This window comes from Eucalyptus grandis, chromosome 8 (genome assembly GCF_016545825.1).
Source record: "Eucalyptus grandis isolate ANBG69807.140 chromosome 8, ASM1654582v1, whole genome shotgun sequence".
NCBI classification, from domain to species: Eukaryota; Viridiplantae; Streptophyta; class Magnoliopsida; order Myrtales; family Myrtaceae; genus Eucalyptus; species Eucalyptus grandis.
In genome coordinates this window covers 13,858,448-13,883,416 of record NC_052619.1, presented here as the reverse complement: position 1 = coordinate 13,883,416, position 24,969 = coordinate 13,858,448, and the positions used below count along the sequence as shown (strand labels likewise).

At 41.1% G+C, this 24,969-nt stretch overlaps 1 protein-coding gene, 1 long non-coding RNA gene and 1 pseudogene across 3 annotated transcripts; 2 read left to right on the top strand and 1 right to left on the bottom strand.

Moving 5' to 3' along the window:
- Positions 1-8,002: 8,002 nt before the first annotated feature.
- On the top strand, positions 8,003-15,019 carry LOC104456685 (annotated as a pseudogene). The gene is made up of 11 exons (XR_005545784.1): positions 8,003-8,291; positions 9,181-10,165; positions 10,804-10,932; positions 11,177-11,476; positions 11,573-12,031; positions 12,158-12,223; positions 12,968-13,028; positions 13,117-13,266; positions 13,390-13,527; positions 13,783-14,067; positions 14,551-15,019. The product of XR_005545784.1 is annotated as a probable glutamyl endopeptidase, chloroplastic (transcript).
- A 2,348-nt stretch (positions 15,020-17,367) lies between these two features.
- LOC104456683 lies at positions 17,368-21,051 on the top strand. The gene is made up of 2 exons (XM_010071536.3): positions 17,368-17,961; positions 20,222-21,051. Exons 1-2 carry the CDS (start codon positions 17,508-17,510, stop codon positions 20,770-20,772), a joined length of 1,005 nt encoding a protein of 334 aa, XP_010069838.1. The 5' UTR covers positions 17,368-17,507; the 3' UTR covers positions 20,773-21,051.
- A 1,712-nt stretch (positions 21,052-22,763) lies between these two features.
- On the bottom strand, positions 22,764-23,560 carry LOC104456682. Its single transcript, XR_005545720.1, has 3 exons — positions 23,460-23,560; positions 23,052-23,183; positions 22,764-22,962 (listed from the first exon to the last, which is right to left on the bottom strand). It is a non-coding gene; the product is annotated as an uncharacterized LOC104456682 (long non-coding RNA).
- Between the last annotated feature and the right edge of the window lie 1,409 nt (positions 23,561-24,969).

The following is a 24,969-nucleotide window of genomic DNA, read 5'->3' as shown; positions in this document are numbered from 1 at the left end:
AGTATAATAATTCAACCAGAATCCCCTGCAAATTAAATTTAATTCCTCTGCACATGACTATATGTTTACCAACATGATCAATGTATTACCAAATCAAGATCAAATCACCATCACAAATGCAAGTAAGAGATGAAGAGCTTCAAGAAATCATTTTCCTCTTCTTGTAGCTTCAAGCTACTGTTATTCATCTTCACAAATGCAAACAATAATAAGTAACATCAAAGCCTTTAAACCGCAAACACCAGCAAGCATTTTGAAAAGAAGCAAGTGAGAATCTCACCCCATCTAGATCACTCCAGATCATGCAGAGCCACTATCTCCACAATGAAGGAGACATCCAAGTGCTTGCCTTGTTGTGTTCAACAACTAATATATGGAACGACTGAGTGGGTATCCATGACGTTCCAATTTATCTCGAGTGAGGCAATCATGAGAAATAAGGGAAGCATTGCCTCATTTTCATTTCCATGAATACAATCAACCAGAGCCTATGATTAGATCCAGCAAAATCCATACCACAGTCTGGTAACCATCCTATATCATCAAACGAAAGAGTTAAAGCTTTTGGCATGGACTTTGTCTTACCAAAAAAAAAGGGTCAAAGAAGTTTTCGAATTAAAACTCCCTGAGCAGAAAACCAAAACTTCTCACATAGCCAGAAGTCAAAAAAATAAAAAATAAAAAAATAAACAAAACTCCGGCCAAGGCAAACCACCACAGGATGGAAACCCAGAACTAAGCAAATCAAAGCAATAAAATAGAACAAGCACCGAAAGATTACCGTTTAATGCATCATTGTAAATCTCAATCAGAATACACCATATTAATTTATGTCTTGAAAGATTAAAGCAGTAATTGCTCTCTTCTGGAGGTAGAGGAGACAAGGATTTTACCCACCCCGCTGCCATGTCCATAGGACATGATATATGTGCATATGCACGTATCTATCCATTAATTTACCAGGAACAGCCACTCTATGCAACCAAATATATGTGATCAATGTGGCAGTCATTACATACGTCGTCGTTCTTAAGAGACCAACAACTTTTACCATACCAATTACGCTATCCTTGACGAGGAAAAAAATAGAAACGCGTACATTCGAAAAAAAGAATTCAATGTCAAGTGATTCCTCGATGTTAATCTCCAGTCCCTTAATTGATAATGTCGTTTTCCTGGATAACATCTACTTAAAATAATGTGGACAAGCATCGCTCACCCATGCACTGAAAACTCGATGAAAATATATATATATATATATATATTATTTTATTTTATTTTTCCCTTTTTTGGAATACCAGAACTTGTCTGCAACCTTCCACGTTAACAAGAAGCTCAATGAAATTTGAATTTTACAGATCGGGCAGCAATCGAGTCGCGATGAACAAACAATCTCTGCCTCCCATCAATCGAACCAACAGACGAAAGGGCGCATCATCGATCCACAAGAATCACAAGATAAAAAAAGAAAAAGAAAAAAAGAATTGAAACCCTAACCTCAAGGAGAAGCTTGCTTTTCCTCATTCGCAAGCACAGGCCTCGTTGAAATTCTTGGAGGGATACTTGGCGATGACGCCACCGACCTCGAAGACCAAGTTCTCACCGCTCGACTTCATCCCGGTGCAACCACCACCTAAAGAAAGGTCCTGACCCGAATCTCGTCTAGCTCGGCAATCCGGCAAGGAGGAATCGACAAGGCCGGGACCTTATCGTTACTTCGTCGTCGGAAAGGATCGCGGCAAGGCTGATCGTCGTTGGTGCAGCGGTGGACGACGGGGAAGCAGCGGTGGACGGCGGCCGGGTCACAGAACAGTAAAGGGCGGTGCCGATAAAGGGGCTCGGCCGTGGGAGGGTCGGCCGAGACTCCTCCCGCTTTTCTTTCGTGTCTATGAGCATGGAAATTGACTTTGTTTCCCAAGAAACCATCCATCGCGAAGATCCTGCCGATTGTGTCTCATGTGACCCAAAATCTCGTGATACGATCACGATTTTTTCGGTTTTTTTTTGAAAAATTTCGGCTATTTTTTCATGAGTGCATAGCTGGGCCGAATTGGTCATCACCATCGGCTTAGTCCAATTAATTCAATTAAGCTTAAAACTATTTCTTTAAGTCCATCCACCCGGTCCAATGATAATGCAATAGGCTCCTAATAAGTATATACAATTTAACTAATTTTTTTCTTAGAGCTAGGGTCAATCCCTAATTTTGATATATAATAAATAATTTTATTTATTCTAATAATAAATATTTCGATCTATTATATAGAACAAGTATTACTTGGGACACATCAAAAACCCTAGGTTCAATGAGGCAAATGCATTAAAAAAGGACCAATTTCAGCAGAGGATGCCGTTATAGTTGGTAACGAACTCGCTTCGGGTAAAAATATGTTAGTAGCTTATCTGCCATGAGAAGATTATTATAGTTGTGAAAATTTAGATGTCAACAATAAGAATTCATCAATTAATGCTGATCAAAACTTCGGACTAGAAAAAAGAAGTATATGGGTTTCTTGATGGTCGCCTGGTCAAATGATGGTAAACATTCGTCCTTCGGCATTCGATTTGATGAGGGACGACAATAGTAGTAGTAAGCTTTAGCTTTGGGTTGCTGATGCGGAAACAGGGAAAGCCAGACCTTTGTTTAAGTCACCTGATATATACCAAAAAATGCTGTTTTTGACAACTTTGTCTGGATAGACAATTCCGCCCTAGTAATTTGCACGATACCCATGGGCCGTGGAGAACCGCCGAGAAAACCTTCGGATCCTAGCGGTCTAAAAATCCAGCCTAATGAGCAGAAGAATGTCATTCAGGTTATAACATTTCAAGATCTCCTGAAGGATGAATATGACGAAGATTTATTTTATTACTACGCCACGTCTCCACTTCTTTTTGTTACTTTGGATGGAAAAGCTAAGGACCATTTGTCAAAGAACTTTGTGATTTGGCCCTTGCAGAGGACATCCCAATTGCATTCAACAGTGCGCGTAAAGGGATGCGTTCAATCTAGTGGAGAGCTGATAAACCTTCTACCCTATACTGATAGTTGTCTGAAAATCTTTAGTGTTTTGTTTCTGTTCCTTTTCTGTGTTTTTTTTTTTTTTTTTTTTTTTTTTGTGCCAGTTTGATGATAATGATTCAGACCTTACTTTTGGTGGTGGGTATCGATGTATTTTTTTAAGAAATGTAAGTGCAAAAAACATTGCATTAGTCATTTACTGTTAGCACTTGCATGGGAAGGTGAACATTAGTAATGAGACTACCAAAGGCGGTCGTTCTTGGCGTGGTGCATCTCAGCTCGTGTCCTAACCTCGATTTCAATGGCGATTTCCTCATGGCGTCCTGACAGTGACAAGAGCTAGATCTCGAAAACATTTTCAAGATAGGGAGTATGAATTGGCGAAGGCCTGCTTGGGGACATGCTAATAAGCTAACATAGCAATCACATTATTATCATTGTAGTTTACTATGAAAGACTTGAAAGAGGCCAAAAATATTTTGGGCATAAAAATCATCGGGGATAGGAACAATAAGAAATTATAGTTATTGTAGGAAAGTTACGTGAACAGAGGACGTGCGGACCCCTCAAGTGCCATAACTTTGGCCAAAGAGACACTTAACTGCCATAACTTACGAAAGGTATACTTAAGTGCCAAAATCGGAGTAAAATGGATCACTTGAGTGCCAATCCGGTCAAAATCCGGCTAAAATGCCAACGTGGCATTTTTCCGGCGAAGCACACCAAAAACGATGCCGTTTTGCACGTTGACATGGCGAAATAATGCAAAAATGGTGTCGTTTTGGCCTGGACGTGGTAAATAAATAAATAAATTTAATTTAATTAAAATATTAAAAAATAATAATTTTAAAATTAAATTTAGTTAAAATATTAAAATAATAATAATTTTAAAATTAAATTTAGTTAAAATATTAAAAAATAATAAAAAAAAAAAAACTTTAAAAAATTAAAAAAAAAAAAAGGGAATGGGGAGGTGGCCGAGGGATCAACCCTCGGCCACCGTTGCCGCGGAAGCCCGGCGACGGCGGGGGAGGGTCGGCCTGGCCGATCCGGCGGCGAGGGCTCGCGAGCCCTCGTCGGATTTGGGCGAGGGCCGCGAGCCCTCGCTGCTGGATCTGGGGGGCTCGCGGCCTTTGCCCAATTCCGGCGAGGGTCGGCGGCCCTTGCCCGGCCGGCGGCGGCGAGGCTCGCGAGCCCTCGCCGCTGGATTTGGGGGCTCGCGGCCCTCGCCGCCGGTCGGCCGGGGTCGACGGCCCCCGGCCGAGGCCCGGCCGACCCTCTCCCCACCGTCACCAACCCTTCTCGGCGGCGGCTAAGGGCTAATCCCTAGCCGCCTCTCCCTTCCCTTTTTTTTTTTTTTAATTTTTTAAAAGTATTTTAGAGTTTTTTTTAATTTTTTTAACTATTTTTTAATATTTTAACTAAATTTAATTCTAAAATTATTATTTTAAAATATTTTAACAAAAATCAATTTAATTAATTAATTATTTATTTTTTACCACATCGGCGTGCAAAACGGCGTCGTTTTGGGCGTGCTTTGCCGGAAAAATGCCACGTCGGCGTTTTGGCCGGACTTTGGCTAGAGTGGCACTCAAATGATTTGTTTTTTTCGAATGTGGCACTTAAGTGTACCTTTCGTAAGTTATGACACTTAAGTGTCCCTTTAGCCAAAGTTATGGCACTTAAAGCATTCTTTTGCCGTGAACAGAGTGTTAAATAGATTTAACATGAACAAGGTAAATCAGGTTGCAACTCCTTTATCGAGTCACTTCAAACTTGTCAAGAATATATGTTTGATAATTCAAGCTTTGAAAGATGAGATGGCGGTAGTTTCATATGCATCGGTGGTGGGGAGTTTGATGTATGCCATGGTGAGTACAATACCAGACATTACATAGGCAGGAGAAGTTGTGAGTTGATATATGCAAGACATAGGCAGAGTATTAGAATGTAGTCAAATGAATATTGAGATATCTAGTAGGTACATCAAATTACTCTTTTTATTATGGTGGTTTATCTCTAGAGTTGTATGGTTATATAGATGTAGATCATTTAAATGATCGAGATATGGTAAGAATATCACTAGATATATTTATCCTTATAGTTCTCCACGCTACGGCCCTAAAAATTGTTAACAACAACGGGTGAGATAAAATCTCAGCAAGTCGACTTCATAAACCTCGATTAGGACGCAAATTGACCTTAGAGGCAGCCTAATCATGCAACGGCATACAATCTTACCTCACCTTGGCACACCCTTTCATATTAGCATGTCACATATCCCATTATCAATACAATGAATCAATAATCATAACACATAACTCTCATGCACCAAGCATCCACACGAATCTCGATTATAAGGTAAAACCCTTTTTTGTACGTCACATACCATGCCTAATAGTTTTATCCTATAATCAAGTGCAATACATCACAATCAATCACATATGTTCCGATTATTACAACCTATCGGGCCATGGCTAACACACGAGTTGGCAGTCTTTCGACATGACTGGGCACCATCCCGTCCCATCGAGCACGGCATCGTCTAGAACTCCCACCTATACGGCATTCTATAAAGGATCATCGATCTGGCCTCAATTGTGACTCGACATCCGGATCCTCGTCGAGCATCATCTCCAAACTCCCATTGGATGACGAGTTCAATTAAATGACCACACAAGCATGCCAACACCCAAGCCAATTCTTATCTTCCGTCAATTAGCCTAGTGTAAAAGAGTTTGTGCTTAAATAACAAAATCTCAGAAAGTCTTTACCTTTAAAATCCCAGTAAAATAATCTCACGTGGTCATGAGGCGGTGAAGATGAGGGTGAGGGGAAGGTGCGGTGGTCCTGGTGGTGGGTGAAGTGGCAATAAGCCAGAGGAAGGAAGAAGGAGAAGAAGAAGAAGTGGAAGGGGAGGTTTGGCTGAGAGGGGGGAGGAAAAGAAGACAAAGGGAGAAAGACAGAAAAAGAAAAAGATGGGCTGCAGCGGAAAATGAGAGGATGGGAGAAAGTTAGGGTGAGCATAACAAAATTTAGAATAATTGAGGAGTTAAAAATTTTAGGCTTAAATTTCTTCTTCTTTCTTCTTCAAATTTATTTCTGGAATAGAAATATGTTCCAAAAATAGAAAAAATCAAATTATATTACCAAACAGTTTACTTTCAAATTTGTTCTAGGAGAATAGAGAAATAAAGAAGTAGAAATTTTATCATGCGTGCCCTTAGCATGTGGAGAGGAGAAGAGAGGGAGAAGAGAGAGAGAGAGAAAGGGGAAAGGGAGCGGGGGATGGATGGCAAAAGGGGGAAGAGAAAATCACGTGGGGCAGAGGAGAGAGAGAGGAAGAGGACAAACCAAGGGGGATGTCACACTCATGATATTAAGAAAAATCATTATTGTGTTTCAACTTTTGTCAAAATCTAGTGGATTTGCAAAGTACTCTCGCACAAAGATATAGCCCAAATTTGATTGAACTTCAATAACAAAATTTTTAGCGTGGTCTTTTGATTATGTTATTTTATTATATTATTATATTTGATGAATTATTTGTAGGCGTTATTTTTCTAGTTTCGTAACAAGGGGGATGTCACACTCATGATATTAAGAAAAAATCATTATTGTATTCCAACTTTTATCAAAATCTAGTGGATTTGTAAAGTACTCTCGCACAAAGATATAGCCCAAATTTAATTGAACTTCAATAACAAAATTTTTAGTGTAGTCTTTTGATTATGTTATTTTATTATTATATTATATCTGATGAATTATTTGCGGGTATTATTTTTTCGGTTTCGTAACAATATAGTTGGTTGGTTGGCAAGAATTTGGCCACTAATGAACTAGGCTCTTAATGAAGTTTAGGTTGGGCCATTTCAATTATTTATTTAAGATAAGATGCATTCAGAACCCTCTTTTACAAAAATGGCCTCATTTCTCACTTCTTTGGGCGGCCTCATGTTTGAAAAATTAAGACGCGTTTGATAACGTTTCTATTCGAACAATTTTGAACATAAATAATTTTTTTTTAATTTTTGTTTCCGAAAATAATTTCTGAATATAAGAACACATTTGGTAACGCAAAAAATTCTACCCTAAGAATAAAAATGCATTTGGTAAACTTGTATAATTTTTTTAATTTGTTTTTCAATTTTTTTATTATATTTTTCCTTTTTTCCTTTTTTTTTTTTTCTTCTTTCTTTTGTGGCTGGCCACCGCCACGACTAGCTAGGCGAGTTTCGGTGAGCTCGTCAAAGCCTCGCCAAGCCACCGCGAGGCTCAGCCTCGCTAGATCTGGGCAAGGCCGAGGTGAGGACGAGGTTGACCTCGCACCGGCCAAGCTTGCCCAACCCGGGCGAGGTCGGCCTTAACCTAACTTGGCAAGGTTGAGCCTCGCGTCGGCCGACAAGACTCGACTTTGCTGGGTTGGGCGAGCTCGACCTCGCTCGCCTAGCCAAAGCGAGGTCGAGCCTTGCCATGGCTTGGAGTCTTTGGGGATCGGCGACACTCTAGTGAGGTCGCCGGCCCTCTTCTGGCCGGTCACCAATGCTGACCATGGCCAAGGCCGGTGACCGGAAAAAGGAAAAAGAAGAAAAAGAAAATAAAAGGAAAAGAAAGAGAAGAGTGAAAATTGTTTTTCAAAATTGTTCGAAAACAAATAACAAGTTTTTTCAACTTCTTATTTTTGTTTCAAATTTGTTTTCGGGAACAAATGTTTTATCAAACGCATCCAGGAGGAGAGGGGTTCGAAACTCCACATCCTCATTGCGCGACTAAAGTGGAGTGTCGTGGGAAATGGGCCTCCGCATTAATACTTCCCCTGATTTATGCCACCAGCTGCAGGCTGGCTGATTCCAGGATCAACAAAAAAATAAAAAAATAAAAACTAATCAAACAGGCCCTTTCCTGCCAGTGCGCTTTCTAGCCCACGTAGAACCTAAGCGAATCCATGCTGAAACTCCCTTCTTCCGCAACGAAGAAGACGACGGACACGGTCTATTTAAGCAGGCCATCGATCCACCGAAATGATCATGCGCCCTCAAACCCTGCCGCTTTCATCACCTCCATCCTCTCTCTCCTCCTCCCTCCTCGAGACTCCGCAGGTTCTCGTCGCTCCGTGCGCCTGGCCGCCTGACGACTCCTCCGGCCGCGCCGTCCGGGACGATCATGACCTCCTCGCCCGCCAGCTCCGCTGTGGCCGCCGAGAACGGCGGCGGCTCCGCTTCTGATGCTGCCGTGAGCGGTGCCGGTCTCGGCTATTACGAGGACGAAGGTAGACCGACGTTGTCCGGAACTGAATTCTCGTCCGTTTGCTTTGTTTTACTACGTTCGAGTGGGTCGGTGCGTCCGATGAGAGCGAATTGCGTGTGGACTATGGTCTGATAGCTGTTGACGGCGGAGGTTTCGGGAGTTGAAATTGCGATCCGTGCGGGAGGGGAATTAGCCGAGGTGGGAAGAGAGTAGAGGCGTTCGGCAATTGTCTGTTTCGAATGGAAAGCTAATTCCATTCCGTGCCTTTTGGTTTAGAGGAAGTGAGGTCTGAAGGATGTCGGCAGTTGACTGTGTTCAATTCTACATCAAAACCTTGTAGTAGGGCTTAAGTCTAGTCTGTTGAGAAAAGATCAAGAAGAGCATTTTCCTTTGTTTCGGTTCTAGAGTCTAGGCTTGAGGACAATAGCCAAAGATTGGATTTTTCTTAACTCATTGAGTTGATTTTAAGCTTACAAGAGAAAGGCGGTTGCCTAGACATCGAAGTGGCAAGAGCAAACTCTATTTGAGTACCAATCCACTATGTAGTACCAATCCATTTGGAGAGCTTTATTTCTTCCCCTTTACAGTAAAATATTACATTATCAGTAGGTCACTTCAATTGAGAAAGTGTTGCCTGGCAATATGTTAAGCTTGTTTGTTTGCCTTCATCAATAAGAACTACTTAGAAATATTACTCTCTGTCGTAGAGTGGCAACCCTCTGATCTTCCATTGGCAGACTGAAGTTTCCCCTTGAAATTAATTATTTGCATTTTAGGCCTATTGTTTTTAACATTCTGAATACATAAATTTTTCTATCATGCGATTGAATGATCTTGGATTTAATTTTTTGGGTTATTGTTGCTGTACAATTCCCAGTAGCAGAATACTCATTATGAATTACCTATTGCAGGTTCGGCACTGGGTGGCACATATTGTCTTCCTCCGCCAGAAATTAGAGATATAGTTGATGCTCCGCCATGTCCCGTATTGTCACTCTCCCCACAAGGAGATAAAATTCTGTTTTTAAAACGGAGAGCTTTACCACCTTTAGCTGAGCTTGCAAGACCAGAAGAGAAGCTGGCTGGCATCCGTATCGATGTTAAGTGCAGCACCAGGAGTCGGATATCATATTATACTGGTATGGGGATCCATCAGTTATCGCCCGATGATAACTTAGGGCCAGAAAAAGAAGTACATGGGTTTCCTGATGGCGCAAAGATCAACTTTGTCACCTGGTCAAATGATGGTAGACATTTGTCCTTCTGCATTCGACTTGATGAGGAAGACAATAGCAGTAGTAAGCTTCAGCTTTGGGTTGCTGATGTGGAAACAGGGAAAGCCAGACCATTGTTCAAGTCACCTGACATATGCCTAAATGCAGTTTTTGACAAATTTGTCTGGATAGATAACTCCACACTAGTAGTTTGCACAATACCCTTGGGCCGTGGAGATCCGCCAAAAAAACCTTTGGTTCCTGGAGGTCCTAAAGTCCAGTCAAATGAGCAGAAGAATGTCATTCAGGTTGAAACATTTCAAGACCTGCTAAAGGATGAATATGACAAAGATTTGTTTGATTACTATGCCAGGTCTCAACTTCTTTTGGTTACGTTGGATGGAAAAGCAAAGGAAATTGGTCCACCGGCTGTATATACCTCAATTGATCCCTCTCCAGATGGGAAGTACCTTTTAATAAGCTCAATTCATAGGCCATACTCTTTCGTTGTACCTTATGAAAGATTTCCCAAGAAAGTAGATGTATGGACTGCAGACGGACAACTTGTCAGAGAACTTTGTGATTTGGCCCTTGCAGAGGACATCCCAATTGCATTCAATAGTGTGCGCAAAGGGATGCGCTCAGTCCATTGGAGAGCTGATAAACCTTCTAGCCTATACTGGTAATTGTCTGAAACTGTTTGGTGCTTCATTTTTGTTCCTTCTCTGCTTGCTTTTATGTCAGTTTGATGATAAAAGAATTAACACCCTACTTTTGGGGTTTCATTTTCATTCTATTTCGTGAAGAAATTTACGGGCACATAAAATTGCATTAGGCATTCACTATTAGCGCTTGCATGGGGGTGGTGAAAATGAGTGATGAGACTGCCAAGTTCCTGCATGTTGGGTACGATAGTACATGCCTTCTTTGCAGCATTTATTTCAGGAAGTCTGCTTCTCATGCATACGCTTCTGATGATTGGTAGTTCTGCAAAGAAGGGTAGACAAATAAATAACAAACAGCGACATATTAGGATAGTTCTTGGTCAATGCTTTTCTTTCTTAAATGTCCATGGTTCATTTCGGGGCCAAGAACTTCCCACATTCTTTCACTTAAGGAGCACTTACAGATATATTTGGATAAGATGTGTCAAGTTGATTAGTGAAATTTCTGCATAATTTTCTAAATTCTCCTTTTGAATATTCTATCGGTTTATCATAATGACAATGTCATATACTGTGACTTTTGACGGAATTAGGTGATGCATTATTACTAGTTTATGTGCATGTAGCTTCTTTTTAATTGATTTAAGGCATATAGGGTGGAGACACAAGACGGGGGTGATGCCAAAGTCGAAGTTTCTCCGCGGGATATAATTTACACACAACCAGCTGAACCACTTGAAGGTGAACAACCAGAAATCTTACACAAAGTGGATCTTCGATATGGGTATGAATTGTTTTTCCCTGAGATTGAAGTACTATTATTAGCAACAACTTCTTCCTGTCAGTTCAGGAGATTTGGCATGCCTCTTCCCTACTTTTGTTTCACTTGTATTTTATCTAGTTAGTTCAACGTGATTAATTCATGAATGATGGCTAGTTGATTTGCCAATCAATGTAAAAGACTTGTGGCTACTCATGCCTTATGTTGCAAAGATTGTAATGTGGAGTTTCTTATTATTTCTGTTCAGAGGAGTTTCATGGTGTGATGATTCATTGGCTCTGGTTTATGAATCTTGGTACAAGACACGGAGAACGAGAACCTGGGTTATTTCTCCAGAATCCAAGGAGACATATCCTCGCATACTATTTGATAGGTCATCTGAAGATGTATACTCAGATCCTGGTTCTCCAATGCTTCAAAGAACGCCAGCTGGGACACGTGTCATTGCAAAAGTGAAGAAGGAAAATGGTGAAGGCACTTATGTCCTATTGAATGGGAGTGGTGCAACACCAGAAGGGAACATCCCCTTCCTTGATTTGTTTGACATGTAAGTTTCTGTAAGTGCATAGTCCTCATTCTCCAGCAAGGTTTTTCTCTTAAGATCTCAACCGTTGGCATTGTTTTCTAACTCATGTTCGTTCAGAAACACGGGCAGCAAGGAACGAATATGGCAGAGTGACAAAGAAAAGTATTTCGAGACTGTTGTTGCTTTATTGTCCAATGAAAATGACGGGGACATTAGTCTTGATCAACTGAAGATCTTAACTTCGAAAGAGTCAAAAACTGAGAATAGACAGTACCATGTTATGAGCTGGCCAGATAAGAAAGCTTGTCAAATTACAAACTTCCCTCATCCCTATCCTCAGTTGGCCTCCCTCCAGAAAGAGATGGTACGATACCAGAGGAAGGATGGGGTTCAACTTACAGCAACACTTTATCTGCCACCGAACTATGATCTATCAAAAGAGGGTCCTCTTCCCTGTGTGGTCTGGGCATATCCTGGAGAATTTAAAAGCAAAGATGCTGCTGGACAAGTCCGTGGTTCTCCTAATGAATTTGCTGGGATGTTTTCGACATCACCTCTTCTTTGGCTGGCTAGAAGGCATGGATTTCCATTGTCATTTTCCTTCTTTTCGCATTCCTTTTTCAGTTTCCTGGCACCTATGTTGATTGATATATGCAAATTTAGGGACTGGTGAATAATTCTTATAGGTTTTATCTCTTCTAGGTTTGCTATCTTGTTAGGACCGACAATTCCGATCATTGGTGAGGGTGAAGAAGAGGCAAATGACAGGTAAAGCAATCTTTTTCTGTTAGCATAAAGTTAATCTTCATGTTCGAGAGTTTCCTCTGTGCGATAAGCTGACAAAAGCCATTCTAGGAAAAATTTTATGTCATTTGAGACAGTATTAGAGATGTTTGGCTAAAATTAGATGGTTGCAGAGTTCTTAGCTCTAAATCTGATTTCTCAAAATTAAGTTATTGGTCTATGGATGCATAACTCTTAAATTCTTCTAGTGGATGCTTCTCCTCACTAGTCTATTGTCTCCTTCATGGCAAATGTTTACTCATGGTACTTTTCTGCATAGCCTGTTAAGGTCCCTCACTCCTTATACTCGTGGTTCTAATTTTCATGTAGTGTATGTTTTGTTGTTAAAATCTAGTAAAAAAGTCAACCTTGGGAAATTGTGTATGAATAGGTTGCTACCCTGTATCTCTTTGGCTCACGCCTTTGCTTTTTACTGAAAATGAATATGCAAATTGTGAACATCGCGCTTTTAAATGTGAAATGGTTGGTTTTAGTATAGTTTTATCTGTACATTTGACATTAGTTGAGCATAAGTTCCAAAAGGGTTTAGGACGAACTTCCAAACACTCTAGCCAATAGAAGCCGCATGCTAAAACTAAAAGTCAAAAGCCATAGCCACAAAGCCGGAGCCACCCCAAATAAGCTCCTAGACTTGACCAAAAAAGCTGTGCTATTAATAGCTTTAGATTTTTCATGTTTATATATGCTTTGGCTCAATTCCTTGGTTAGGTATGTGGAGCAATTAGTTGCAAGTGCAGAGGCCGCTGTGGAGGAAGTAATCCGTCGCGGAGTAAGTTCCTTTTCTCTTTTCAATTTACACAACTCTTGTAGATGAGATTATTTTTAACAGGTTCCATTTATATCATTTGCTGATTAAGGTTGCTCATCCCAACAAAATTGCTATTAGTGGGCACTCATATGGAGCATTTATGACTGCAAACCTCCTTGCACATGCCCCTCAGTTATTCTGTTGCGGGGTAGCTCGGTCTGGAGCTTACAACAGGACACTCACACCTTTTGGTTTTCAGGTAGGCCAGTGGTTGGATTCTCAAAGTATTTCTTGTCTGACTTGACCTTGTGTCTTCTGAAGTTGCTTTTTCTTACTTATGTTTGAGCCCTGACAATTGGCACTGTGCCTCTTTGTTGTATAGAATGAGGAGAGAACTTTGTGGGAGGCTACTGATACATATGTGGAGATGAGTGCTTTCATGTCAGCTCATAAAATAAAGAAACCAATCTTGCTTATCCATGGAGAAGAAGACGATAACTCAGGAACACTACCCATGCAGGTATGTGTGTGTGTGTGTGGGAGGCTACTAATACATATGCATGCGTGTGTATATGTTTCCAGGTCTAGTTTCAGGTTTATTTAAGGAAAAGGGTGCAGATTTTATATACAATACTCTTGGGTGGTGTCATTGTATTTTCTTACCCTCTTATACTCTCCATAACTGGTTCATTTCAGCACTGATCAGTTTTTCTGATTATAATTGCAAAATCACTAACCTGCTCGCCACTTTGATTTGCATTTGTGTTTGTTGCAGTCGGAACGTTTTTTCAATGCTTTAAAGGGTCATGGTGCTCTTTGTCGCCTTGTAGTTCTTCCATTTGAGAGCCATGGCTATGCTGCTCGTGAGAGCGTCATGCATGTCCTATGGGAAACTGATAGGTGGTTACATAAGTACTGTGTGTCAAATGCTTCTGAAGTAACTGCAGATCTCAATTCTTGTAAAGATGATGAAAGTAAAGGAGCAGTGGGTTCAGAGCCAAAGTAGTTGCTGCAAGTGGTGGTGGTAACCTAGAGCTGGCTGATTCTGATCAGCACTGTGGTACTTACTACATGCTTCCATGGAAATATTCCAGCATCATTCTACATGTATATTACGTATGAAGTACTGCCACTTTTACTGAGGTTATGGTGAAAGGAACGAATAATACCTAACTAATCAATTCTAGTATTATGTGCTCCAACTTTGCTAGAAGTACGTCTGTTGTCTTTTGCTAAGGGTTTGTGCATACTAAATGATTGCAGAAGCACTGATTTAGAATTCCCCATTTCTTCTGTGTTCTGTCCCCACTTGTCACAGATATGTTAATGGCCCCTTAATTTATTTTCCCTTTGTTTTGAACTGAGTAGTTTTGGAATTTTCATATAGTTTCACTCTGATATCTATGGTGTGTGTCTTTCCGAGCTTCATTTCATGTATAGACAAATTCAGTCATATCGATTTTCTGAAATAACATCCCAAAGTGAATTAGCAGCTCATGGATGGGACAGCTCATATTTACTTCTGAATTGTAGTAATCTGCAGAGGAATGGAAGATGCGCAAAGAAGAGACTTTGATCGGCAGCTCTCTCTAAATGGTTCCTGAGGCCTCCATGATTCATTTGATTTCACTGTGGGTTGTCAATTGGTGGAAAAACGATGAAGGGTGCGCCTTCATCAGATATCCTGTAGAAAATGTTGTTTAATTCGCAATGGAGCAGCACTTCCAAAATGCAGAGTTCTATATTGCATTTGAAAGTACCATGATCTGATTGCATGGCTTTATCTTTCAGTCAAATTATCATAAGAGACCAATGAGTTTTATTTGTCGCTCACTCATGTAATTATGCATGGTAATAAGGAAACGCTCGATGTTGAACTCATAGAAAGTACTGCTGCACAGTGAAACATATGTCATGGAAAACATGGATATTGGTTGTTCTTCTCTTGCTTTAGGATGGTTCTGTTCCGGCTCTGCTTTACTTTTGCTATCGAAGTTTACCGAGTTGTGCTATGTGGTTTAGTTGTTGCAAAATCACTATGTTTAACTAATTTACATGCACGCAAGGTTACATTTCTGATCACTGGTTGCAAGCACTCCAAATTGCTGCTATTCATGTTTAGCGAGTATGCTATGGGGCTGCATTTTATGTATCATTCAGATTTACCCATCGAAAATATGTTGGTGGTTAATATATGGTACGAGTACTTCGGATCGAAATGCTATCTTCCTTAGTCATGGCAGACTTTTTCTATCTTGAATTTATGAATGTTTAATCAGAGCAAGAAAAGGTTGAAATTTCCCTATTATTGCCTTTTGAAAATCCACTTAGGTGTTTCATGGTGCTTTATTGCCTTTGATGTATGTTGACTGTTGAATTGGAATTTCGCAGGTTCGACATGGTTGGGTGTTGGCCTTTCCATGATTGAATCGCACCAACCATGTACAGCTTGTTTGGGTCGACTCTACCCGTGAAGGCCGGAGGTACGGAGTCAACCAACTTCTGGAGTTTGCCTGTTGTTTCCCGGACCTCAGCGCCAAGGATTATTTGAAAAGGAAAAAAAAAAGAAAAATTTATTCTAAGTAAGCATTTACATTATTACATATGGGCAAAGCATTTGAGAGGCGAAACTTGGAATCAAAACCGAGAATCGGTTGCTTATCGAAGCACAAAATTCCAGTCCATTTTACCAATTCAAACAACCCCTTTTGAGATGAATGATTAAAGGTCTCCCTAGTCCTAGACGAGAACCAAGCTTGATTTTCACTTCATGAGCATCACGATGCTAACGAAGAGCCCTTAATTCTTTTTGACGAGCATATGACGAGGCTAAGGCGTGGAGCATAGAAAATAAAGCAAGGTGGATTTTGGTATTTTTTTTGTAATAGTTATATGTTTTATTTTAGATCAAGCCAGCTACTAAGATCGACCAGAAGTCAGAGCTGCTCATATCTGACTGGCCAGACTTGAAAGTTGAGAGTTGACCGGATCGGGTGACGATTTCTAGCATCTTGTCCTTGATTCACCTGTGATTTCGGGTTATGCCATTTGTAAATTCGAAATAATTGATTTTTCCATTTGAATGAGGAATGTAAAGTGACCCTTTTCAAGTCTTATCTATGATTCGACCAAAAGAAAAAAAGTTTTATGCATGCACTAAACCGCCTCATTGAATAATGAGCCTAATTATTTAATAAATTTGTAAGTTTTAGATTTAATCTCAATTCTACCCAAAGCTTTTATTAATTTAAAGAAAAAGCTCAAACTTTAAGTCCGATCTCAATTCTGTGTTGAATGTTTTCTTGTCTCAAGGGTGACATGGAAAATTATCTCCAAAATTGTCGGGAAATTAGGGATGATGAACAGTGATTCTCGGACAAAAGGCTAATGGGGACAAATTTTGGACTAAAATTAAAGTTCAAGATAGATTTGGAACTCAAGTGAAAGTTAGAAATCTTTATTGAACAAAAAAAGTTCGGAGCAAATTTGAACAGGACCTAAAGTTAAGTTTTTTTAACAAAAAAATTCAGAATTGGATTAGTACTAAATTTAAAATTGAGATTTTCTCTGAGGGAATTAGGCGTTCAACAATGGATATACTCAGGAGGGCAAGGCCACCCACTTTTCCAGGCAGATTAATTGAACTGGAGCTTACTAAAGTCCCAACGGGAGCACACCAGAAAAGACGCAGAGAAAGCCGACAAGAAAAGATCCCCAGCTCCAACAACCTGCCCATTGGACAAAAAATATAAAACAGCTCGCCCTCTTGGAATCCACGCCCGCCAACGACCCACGCAACACCAGCAAAACTACAACGGCAAATACTTTTGTTAATTTGGTTTTTCCAATGAAGAAAAAAAGAGTGCTGTCCCCCTCGCCTCCCTAGGTTAAGGAATAGCTCAACTGAACTGGCCACTTTGTAACTTCAATTCATGAGCAAGCAAATCTTTATCTTGCAAATTTCGCTTGCATGCGCTGGATCAATTCACGACAGCAAATCTCTCAATTTGACATATGAAAGATGGGTGTCGGGCAAATCAACTATAATCAATTGAGGGGATTTCGCAACTTCAAACATATCATTAATTATTATGTCAGTAAAAGTGGATTTTTTTTTTTGGGTAAAAGTAAAAGTGAAATTATTTCTGTTCAATAAGTACAATAATTGCTCGTAGAGCACTCATCAACAATGAATCTTTTATCCATTCCTTCGTGTTCTCCGACGCTATTGATTTCAATGTGTCTAACATCACCCTTTGAAAAACTAGCATGCCCCATCTTATTTTTATTATTATTGTCGTTGTTATTATGATCATTAGTACAATTACAATTGCTATTATCTAATAAACTAACTGAAAATTTAAGTCAAACAAGAAACAAGCAGATTTTCCGAACTCCCCACCTGTTACTTCCCCTCACGCACGACACTCCAGCTCAAAAAACTCAGAGCTCCACTCTCTCTCTCTCTCTCTCCTCTGGTCTGCTCTGTCTCTCCCCAACATGGCGGCCTCTCTCTGCTCCGCCAAGCTGATCGCCGCCTTCCTCCTCGTCTCCGCCGTCCCCTTCGCCTACCTCATCGCCCTCGAGCTCTCCCCGCCCTCCACCCACGTCTTCCACTACCACGGCTCCGGCTTCCTCCGCGAGTGCGCCAAGTGGGACGCCCCCGGCCGCCGCTTCCTCGTCTCCTTCCTCGAGGGCGGCGTCGGCCAGGTCCCCGTCCCCGACGACGACCACCGCTCGCCGCCGCCGCCCGCCGCCGCCGTGCTCGAGGAGGCCACGATGATCAAGGACGCCGACCTCGCCGGGAACGCCTCCCTCGGGCTCGCCGTCGACGCGGGGAGGGGGCGGCTGCTCGTCGCCGTCGCCGACGTGATCGGGAACAAGTACTCCGCCGTGGCGGCCTACGATTTGTCAACGTGGAAGCGGACGTTCCTCACGCAACTCAGCGGCCCAAGTAAGTTGGAGAGAGAGAGAGAGAATGGGAGAGAAATTATTGAGTGAATCGTATCGTTGCTACGCTGACATTGACATTTTCCTTTTTCTCCTTTTTTTTTTCTTTTTGTTATTGCTTCTCGCATTTAACTCTATCGATTTAATTGATATCATTATCTCCGAGAAAAAATACGCATGAGATTGTTTTTCTGTGTCATGGAAAGAGGTGATTAGTGGAGAAAATATGTGAAAAATTGCCTATCACGAAAATAAAAATATGCAGGTTTTGGTTTGATGCATAATATGCCTTTTTAATTTTAAGAAAAAATATTTCAAGGATCCTCTCGTATTCAATTCCTACATTATTTAAGCTGAGTATTTTCGTGATATTATTATTAGCTAAGTTTCATTGAATTTTTTTTTAGGGTGTAAACATAGTGTAAAATAATTTTTATTTGATTCTTTTTTGGGCAAAGGGACTCGATCTTGAAATATATATTTATTTTATTTTATCTGATTACATTACAAGATCTTGAATTTTTCTTATTCAGAGTATATATCCATATAAAATATATATATTTGATACTGAGACTTTTTCGACACTAACTTCTAGAAAATAAATTTTCGGTTTATAATGATCGTTGCAAAAAAGTAGGTTTTGTGGCATTTATTTCAATTATCTTTCGGTTTATAATGATTGTTGCAAAAAGTAGGTTCTGTGGCATTTATTTCAATTATCTCAGGACGTTCGTACATGTGTAGTGCGGTGCCACTTTTTGATATGACCCGGCAAAAATTGATTTAGACCGGTAGATAATTTCTTGAAAATTCGATCTTACCAAAAAAATAATTTATTTATATACACAATCTATTATGGAAAAAACAGAATGTTGTCATTCGAAGTTTTTGATCATGCTGTGACCTGATTGAGGTGAAATCCTGGAGGTAGTTGGTGGATCCTCTGAAATTAGTCCGAAGCAATATCTTTTCTGTTGGTTAAATGCAAAGAATGATGATAGGGCAACAAACAAATCATATCGTCTTGAGTTGTGTCATGAATCTCTAGTTAGATTGTATGATAGACACCGACAATCTCATGTGAGGCAACCCAATGAGGATTCGATAACAGATTCATGTACCTACTAATGAACGGATATGTATGATTCATATTGAAAATTTCATTTTGACGGCAAGACCCTTATCATAATGTTTATAGGAATAACTATACAAATCAATTGTCCCGTCCTTTCACTGAATTAACACTATAGAAGTTGAGTTTTTTGCGTTTGGATTTTAGTTCTTGACAAGCTTGTCCTCGTGGCTGATTCATTGTGGGTCAAATCAATGGGTCTGGGTAAGGTGGTTGATATTTCCCTTTCAAAACGTGTGGAGAGGATTTGCTAGGTTGTAATGGCAAAGTTGGGGGGAAATATTGACTACTTAAAGACTTGCAAATATATATGAGAACACACTAACGGTTATCAATAAATGCAATACCTAGATATTTGCCCTCCATAATGGGGCAACTTTCCCATCACCACACAACACATGAAGCACCAAAATCTTGCTGGCATTAAAAAAAAAAAAAAATTGCAAATCATTAGCAGCATGAAAATCTGGAGATTTTGACGACCGTAGCCAGATTCATGCGCCACCCGAACTCAAATCCATCCCGATCCGTTTCTTGTTGTTGGCTTTTTTGGTTATTTGGAATTTGCTGTTTGGCCATTCAGTTCATCACATGTGGTATCATATAAGTTGCTAAATTGTGATCATATAAATGTATGGTCACTTGGCCTTCCTCCGTGTCTTGAATTAGATTTTAAGTCTTGGACAGACAAGAAGGTTAAGGTTTGGTCACTTGTCATTAGTAGTTGGTTCCTCCATTCAAGTGCTCGATCTCAAGCTGAAGTCGATAATGGTCTGAATTAGATCACTTCTGCTATGATTCGGCCGTGTAGATCCTGCATGATTCGATCAATTTTTCAAGATGGCATTCCTATATGTAATGTCATTCCCATCATACATTTTCCAGATCTAGTCATTCATATTCTCGGAACTACATTTTCCTCTTTAAGGAGTCAACTTTGTTAAGATACACGCTACGATAGGAGGGCCCATGTGATATTTAGGCGAACTCGAGAGCATGTCACATTGTTTGTCTCATGGAATTGATCAGGATATCCATCAAATGCATTGTGAATCCTTTTGTCACTGATGCTCTATGTCCTTTGCAAGTTTACCCTCGTCCTCCTAAGAAGATGCTTTCCTAACCGGCGCAGGCGATGAGAAGTCCTTTGCGGATGATGTTGCAGTGGACGCCGAGGGCAACGCCTACGTGACCGATGCCAAAGCAAGCAAAATCTGGAAGGTTGGGCCGGACGGCGAGCTCCTCTCCATCATCCGATCCCCGCTGTTCATCCCGAAGGAATGGTACAGAAACCTTGTCGGGCTGAATGGCATCGTGTACCACCCGGACGGGTACCTCCTAGTCATCCACACGTTCAGCGGCAAGCTCTTCAAGATTGATGTCACGAACGGAGGGGAGGAAGTGAAGGTGGTCGACGTCGTGGGAGGCCCGCTGACGTTCGGGGATGGTCTGGAGTTGCTGTCTCCTACCAAGCTCGTGGTTGCAGGAAATCCTTCAGGGAGATTGGTAGAGACTCTAGACGGGTGGCAGAGCGCTTCTGTTGTGGGGAGGTTCAAGGGCCCTTCGCATAGGTTGGCGACCGCCGCCACAGTGAAGGACGGAAAGGTGTATCTGAATCACATGTTCGGGCTCGGGTACCCAAAAAAGAAGCATGCTCTCGTCGAGGCGGTTTTCTCGACATGAGGAGAGGAAAGGGATGAACATTTTCTGGAGAAGAAATTGGAGTTCGGCTAAATTATACCAAGTCCGGCTAAATCATACTTTTCTGGATTCATGTTGTATGTGTAGAGAACAGAGGTCGAAGAGCTTAAGGGTATTCTGTGAAATGTGATGGTGCTTTTTTTCTTCTTTGAATTGGCAAGAACTATTTAGTTTTGGATGAAGGGCTGTGAATTCTGGGTCCTGTCCTCATGGATCTGTTTGGCAGGCAAGGGTTATGCAATAATGCAAAGGATCAGAAAACTAGCGAACTCGAAACACCTGAATCGAAATGGCAAGGAACAAGACGACTTTCACAACAAAATTTCTAGGTGAATAGATAGTATTTGATAGTACCGGTCTTTGTTCTATACCCTTGTTTCATTTTTCAAAGCACTACGTTCCATTGGCTTCCCCCTTTTTTTTCTTCCCACTGAGTTGCAAGTTTTCCTGGAAAAATCAGATAGAATGTTGGTCTGAATTCTGAATGGGGTGTTGTTGGGTCGACGAGGATGGAATTTTCCTCGAACGTGTCCGTTTGGTTAAGATATGAAACAACCACAAGAAAACAACAAGCGGAAGACAAGGCCAGCGGCCAGAACCACTGCTAAAGTGCGCATAGACCTGGCACCCCGAAAGGATGAAAATAGAAAAATGCAAGATACATAAGCAGGAGTGTCAAATAGCCTTGATTTGTTCTAGAACAATTACACTGTGAATCCTCTCGCTTATTAGGTCGATATTTATTCATCCCAAGGTAATTCCTCTCTCTCTCTCTGATGTATATATACATATGTACAGTACTTAGTACTACACTCAAATCCTTTGTTTGGATGATTTCTATGGTATAGCCTTACAAGTAAAGATTGAACTAAAAACGAACTGCCCTGTCTGCCGCCAATCTTACAAAGTAAATGTCACCTAGGAAAGTAATTATTTTTCTTTACTAACCTTCAAAAAGGTGCTTCTTCCAGCCCATCAGATTTGGACCAAGAAATCTGAATCTCTAAAAACCAAAATCTCCCGTAAGACCATGCATCTCTGTTTTGCCATATAATAAACTAACACTTATAGTCATAAGATTCACTCAGCTCTTCACTGCTTCGCAGGAGCCTCATGTTTCCACATAGGCCCACCCAATGATCTCCTGCAACTAGCAAATTTAAGTCGTCTGAATTACAAAGAGAAAGTTACAATAGCTGAATCCGCTTATGAAAAACTGGTTTAGGGATCAGGTTCATACCTCACCCAGCAGTTCCGGCAAACATTACATAAAATAACATTCACGGAATGGATGTTGCAAAGCAGGGGCGACTGGGAGGTTCTGCTGACTTTTTGGAAAAATCCCCTAAAACGAACTATTCAACATCTTTATACTACCTGAAAACCTTTCAGCTTTGAACTTGAAAATTGAAGCCTAATAGTCCAACATAAAAAGCAAGCCAAGAAACCGATATGAAAGGAAAACCCTGATATTGATTTTGTGGAAAGTGCATCTACCTTTATTATGGTAGCAAACTGCCATATTTAACATACAATCAAACACAAACATGTGTGCCCATGCAGATGCATGTAGAGAGAGACAGAGAGAAACACAGAGAGATTATACTTGCCTGATCGTTCAAATCAAAAAGAAATGACGAATTAGCACGGTCATAGATTTTCCCACGTCTGTCTGCCTCTTTATGAGATATCAATTCTCCTGTATATCCTCCAAGATAATCATTTCTGTTCACTGGGTTCTGAAATCACATCAGCCAGTTAGAAAAAGAAATTAGGAAGTACATGGTGATGAGCTTTTTTATTACTCTAATAATAATGAATCCAAACTGATGGAAAAACAGGGATATTAAAAAGAGTTCAGAGGGATCACCGCATTAGTAAAGCTTCCTCTTCTATAAGAAAAAATGTATGAAAATATAAATAATTCTTTTCTTTACTAACCTTCAAAAAAGCACCCCATCCAGCAACATCAGATTTGGCCAAGAGGCTCTGAATCGCATAAAAAACCAAAATGTAGTAAGACCATGCATCTCTGTTTTGCACATATAATAAACTAATACTTATCCGCCATAAGATTCACTCACTCTTTGCTGCTGCCTTAGCAGGAGCCTCATGTTTCAACATAGGCCCTCACCCCGCCTGGGGGGCTCACCCAATGAACCATCTCCACAACTGCATAAAGCAAGCGGGTAATGAATTACAAAGAGAAAGTTACAATAGCTGAATCCGCTTATGAAAAATTGGTGGGATCAGGTTCATACCTCACCCAGCAGTTCCGGCAAACATCTGGATCACATTCACGTCCAGCAGCAAAGCAGGGGCATTGCCTACTTCTGCACTGACTTTTTGCACAATGACATCCCCTAAAACGATTCTTGCTGCTCTTCGAGCACCTGAAAATCTCATAGGTATTGTTACTGAAAATTGAAGCTCACTTCTTCCATAGTCCAACATAAAGAGCTAATTCATAGAATTATTGAAAGGAAAACCCTGATATTGATTCTCTTGTTTGCTCGTATCGCTTCTCTGATTTTCAAATAACATTTGCACGTGATGTGTAATAACTGGGAATGCCTCAACACGACAAATGCAATTCTTAAGGAAGCTTCAGCTGAGCTTAAATGCACTTTATCAACTTAAGCAAGACTTTTAGATGTGATTTAACCTACCCACAGTACTTTTCGCAGCAAGTTCCGTTACGTAGACAGGTGCATTGCTTTCCGCACATAAACTGGCAGCCACATGGAGTATACTGCTTGCAAGACTGATTTGTACCATCTGCGATTCTTTTCCAAATCGAAGGATGACCAGCAGACTTCCAGGAATATTTGAGTTTCCGCGTTCTGCCCCTCCTACGAAGAGTTTTTGTAAAAGTTGCAACTTAATCCATCAGGTCATCTTTGCTTTAAAAAATTCCCGTGATAAAGTTCAAAATCACCCTAAAAAAGAATCATTTCTAATAAGAAATTGTTCCCGAAAACAAAAGCGTTACTAAACGCGTCCTTTATAACTCCAATTCATGAGCAAGCAAATCTTTATTTTGCAAATTTCGCTTGAATGTGCTGGATAAATTCACAATGGCAAATCTCTCAATTCAACATACGAAAGATGGGTGCCGGGCAAATCGACCATAATCAATCGACGGGATTTTGCAACTTCAAAAATATAATTAATTATTAAGGAAAATTTCAAATAGAGACTCAAAGTGACCCAATTTTCTCAAAAGATAACCTGAAGTGGAATTTATCTCAAATAAGGTCTCAAAGTAGTCATTTAGTATCAAAAAAGGACCTGGTCGGCGAACTGATGCATTTTCAATACGTATTCCGACAACCTGGTCTGGGGTATTTTTGTCCAAAAAATATTATCCTTTTGCTTTCCTTATTTTGTTCATCTTCTTCTTGATCTACCCATGGTGTTGTCCCTGTTCATCGTCTTCTTCATTGAAGATAGGCATTGCCCAAATCAAGGACATCGGAAGTAGGAAAGGGTCGGCGAAGGTCATGGGACCGGCGTGGGTCGGCCTCACCTAAGGCCAGCAAGGGCTCAACGCCCATCGCCAGCAACAGCCGTTGGAAGCGAGTGAGGGCTTGTAGGTCCTTGCTTGCCCTTACCAGTGGTCGGTGAGCCCTTGCCGGCCTCGCCGAACTCACTAAGGACGAAATCGCCTTGCAATGGAGTCTTCTTCTTCTTCCTCCTCTTCATCTCCGCTTCCCTTGCACGGAGCGACCTGGACGTGCTCTCAAAGCTCAAAACCGCCATGGTCAAGCCTCCCTCCGATGCCATCGGCGACTGGGTCGACTCCTCCTCCTCCTCCTCACCGCCGCCCTTTCTGCATTGCTCCTTCACCAGAGTCACGTGCGATGCTGGCTCGTGGGTCGTCTCTCTCAACATCACATCCGTCGGCCTCTCGAGCTACATCCCACTCAAAATCGGCCTTCTCCGCGACCTCGTCAACCTCATGCTCACCATCGACAACCTCACTGGGACCCTCCCGCCGGAGCTCGGCAGCCCCACCTCCCTCCGATTCCTCAACCTCTCCAGGATCTTCCCTAGCAAAGTCTTGCGCGATAACCCAGCTCGAAGAACTCCACTTGAGCAATGACAAGTTCACGGGGCCACTGTCACTGGAGATGGCGGGGCTCAAGAAGCTAAAGTGGCTCGATCTCGCCGGCAATT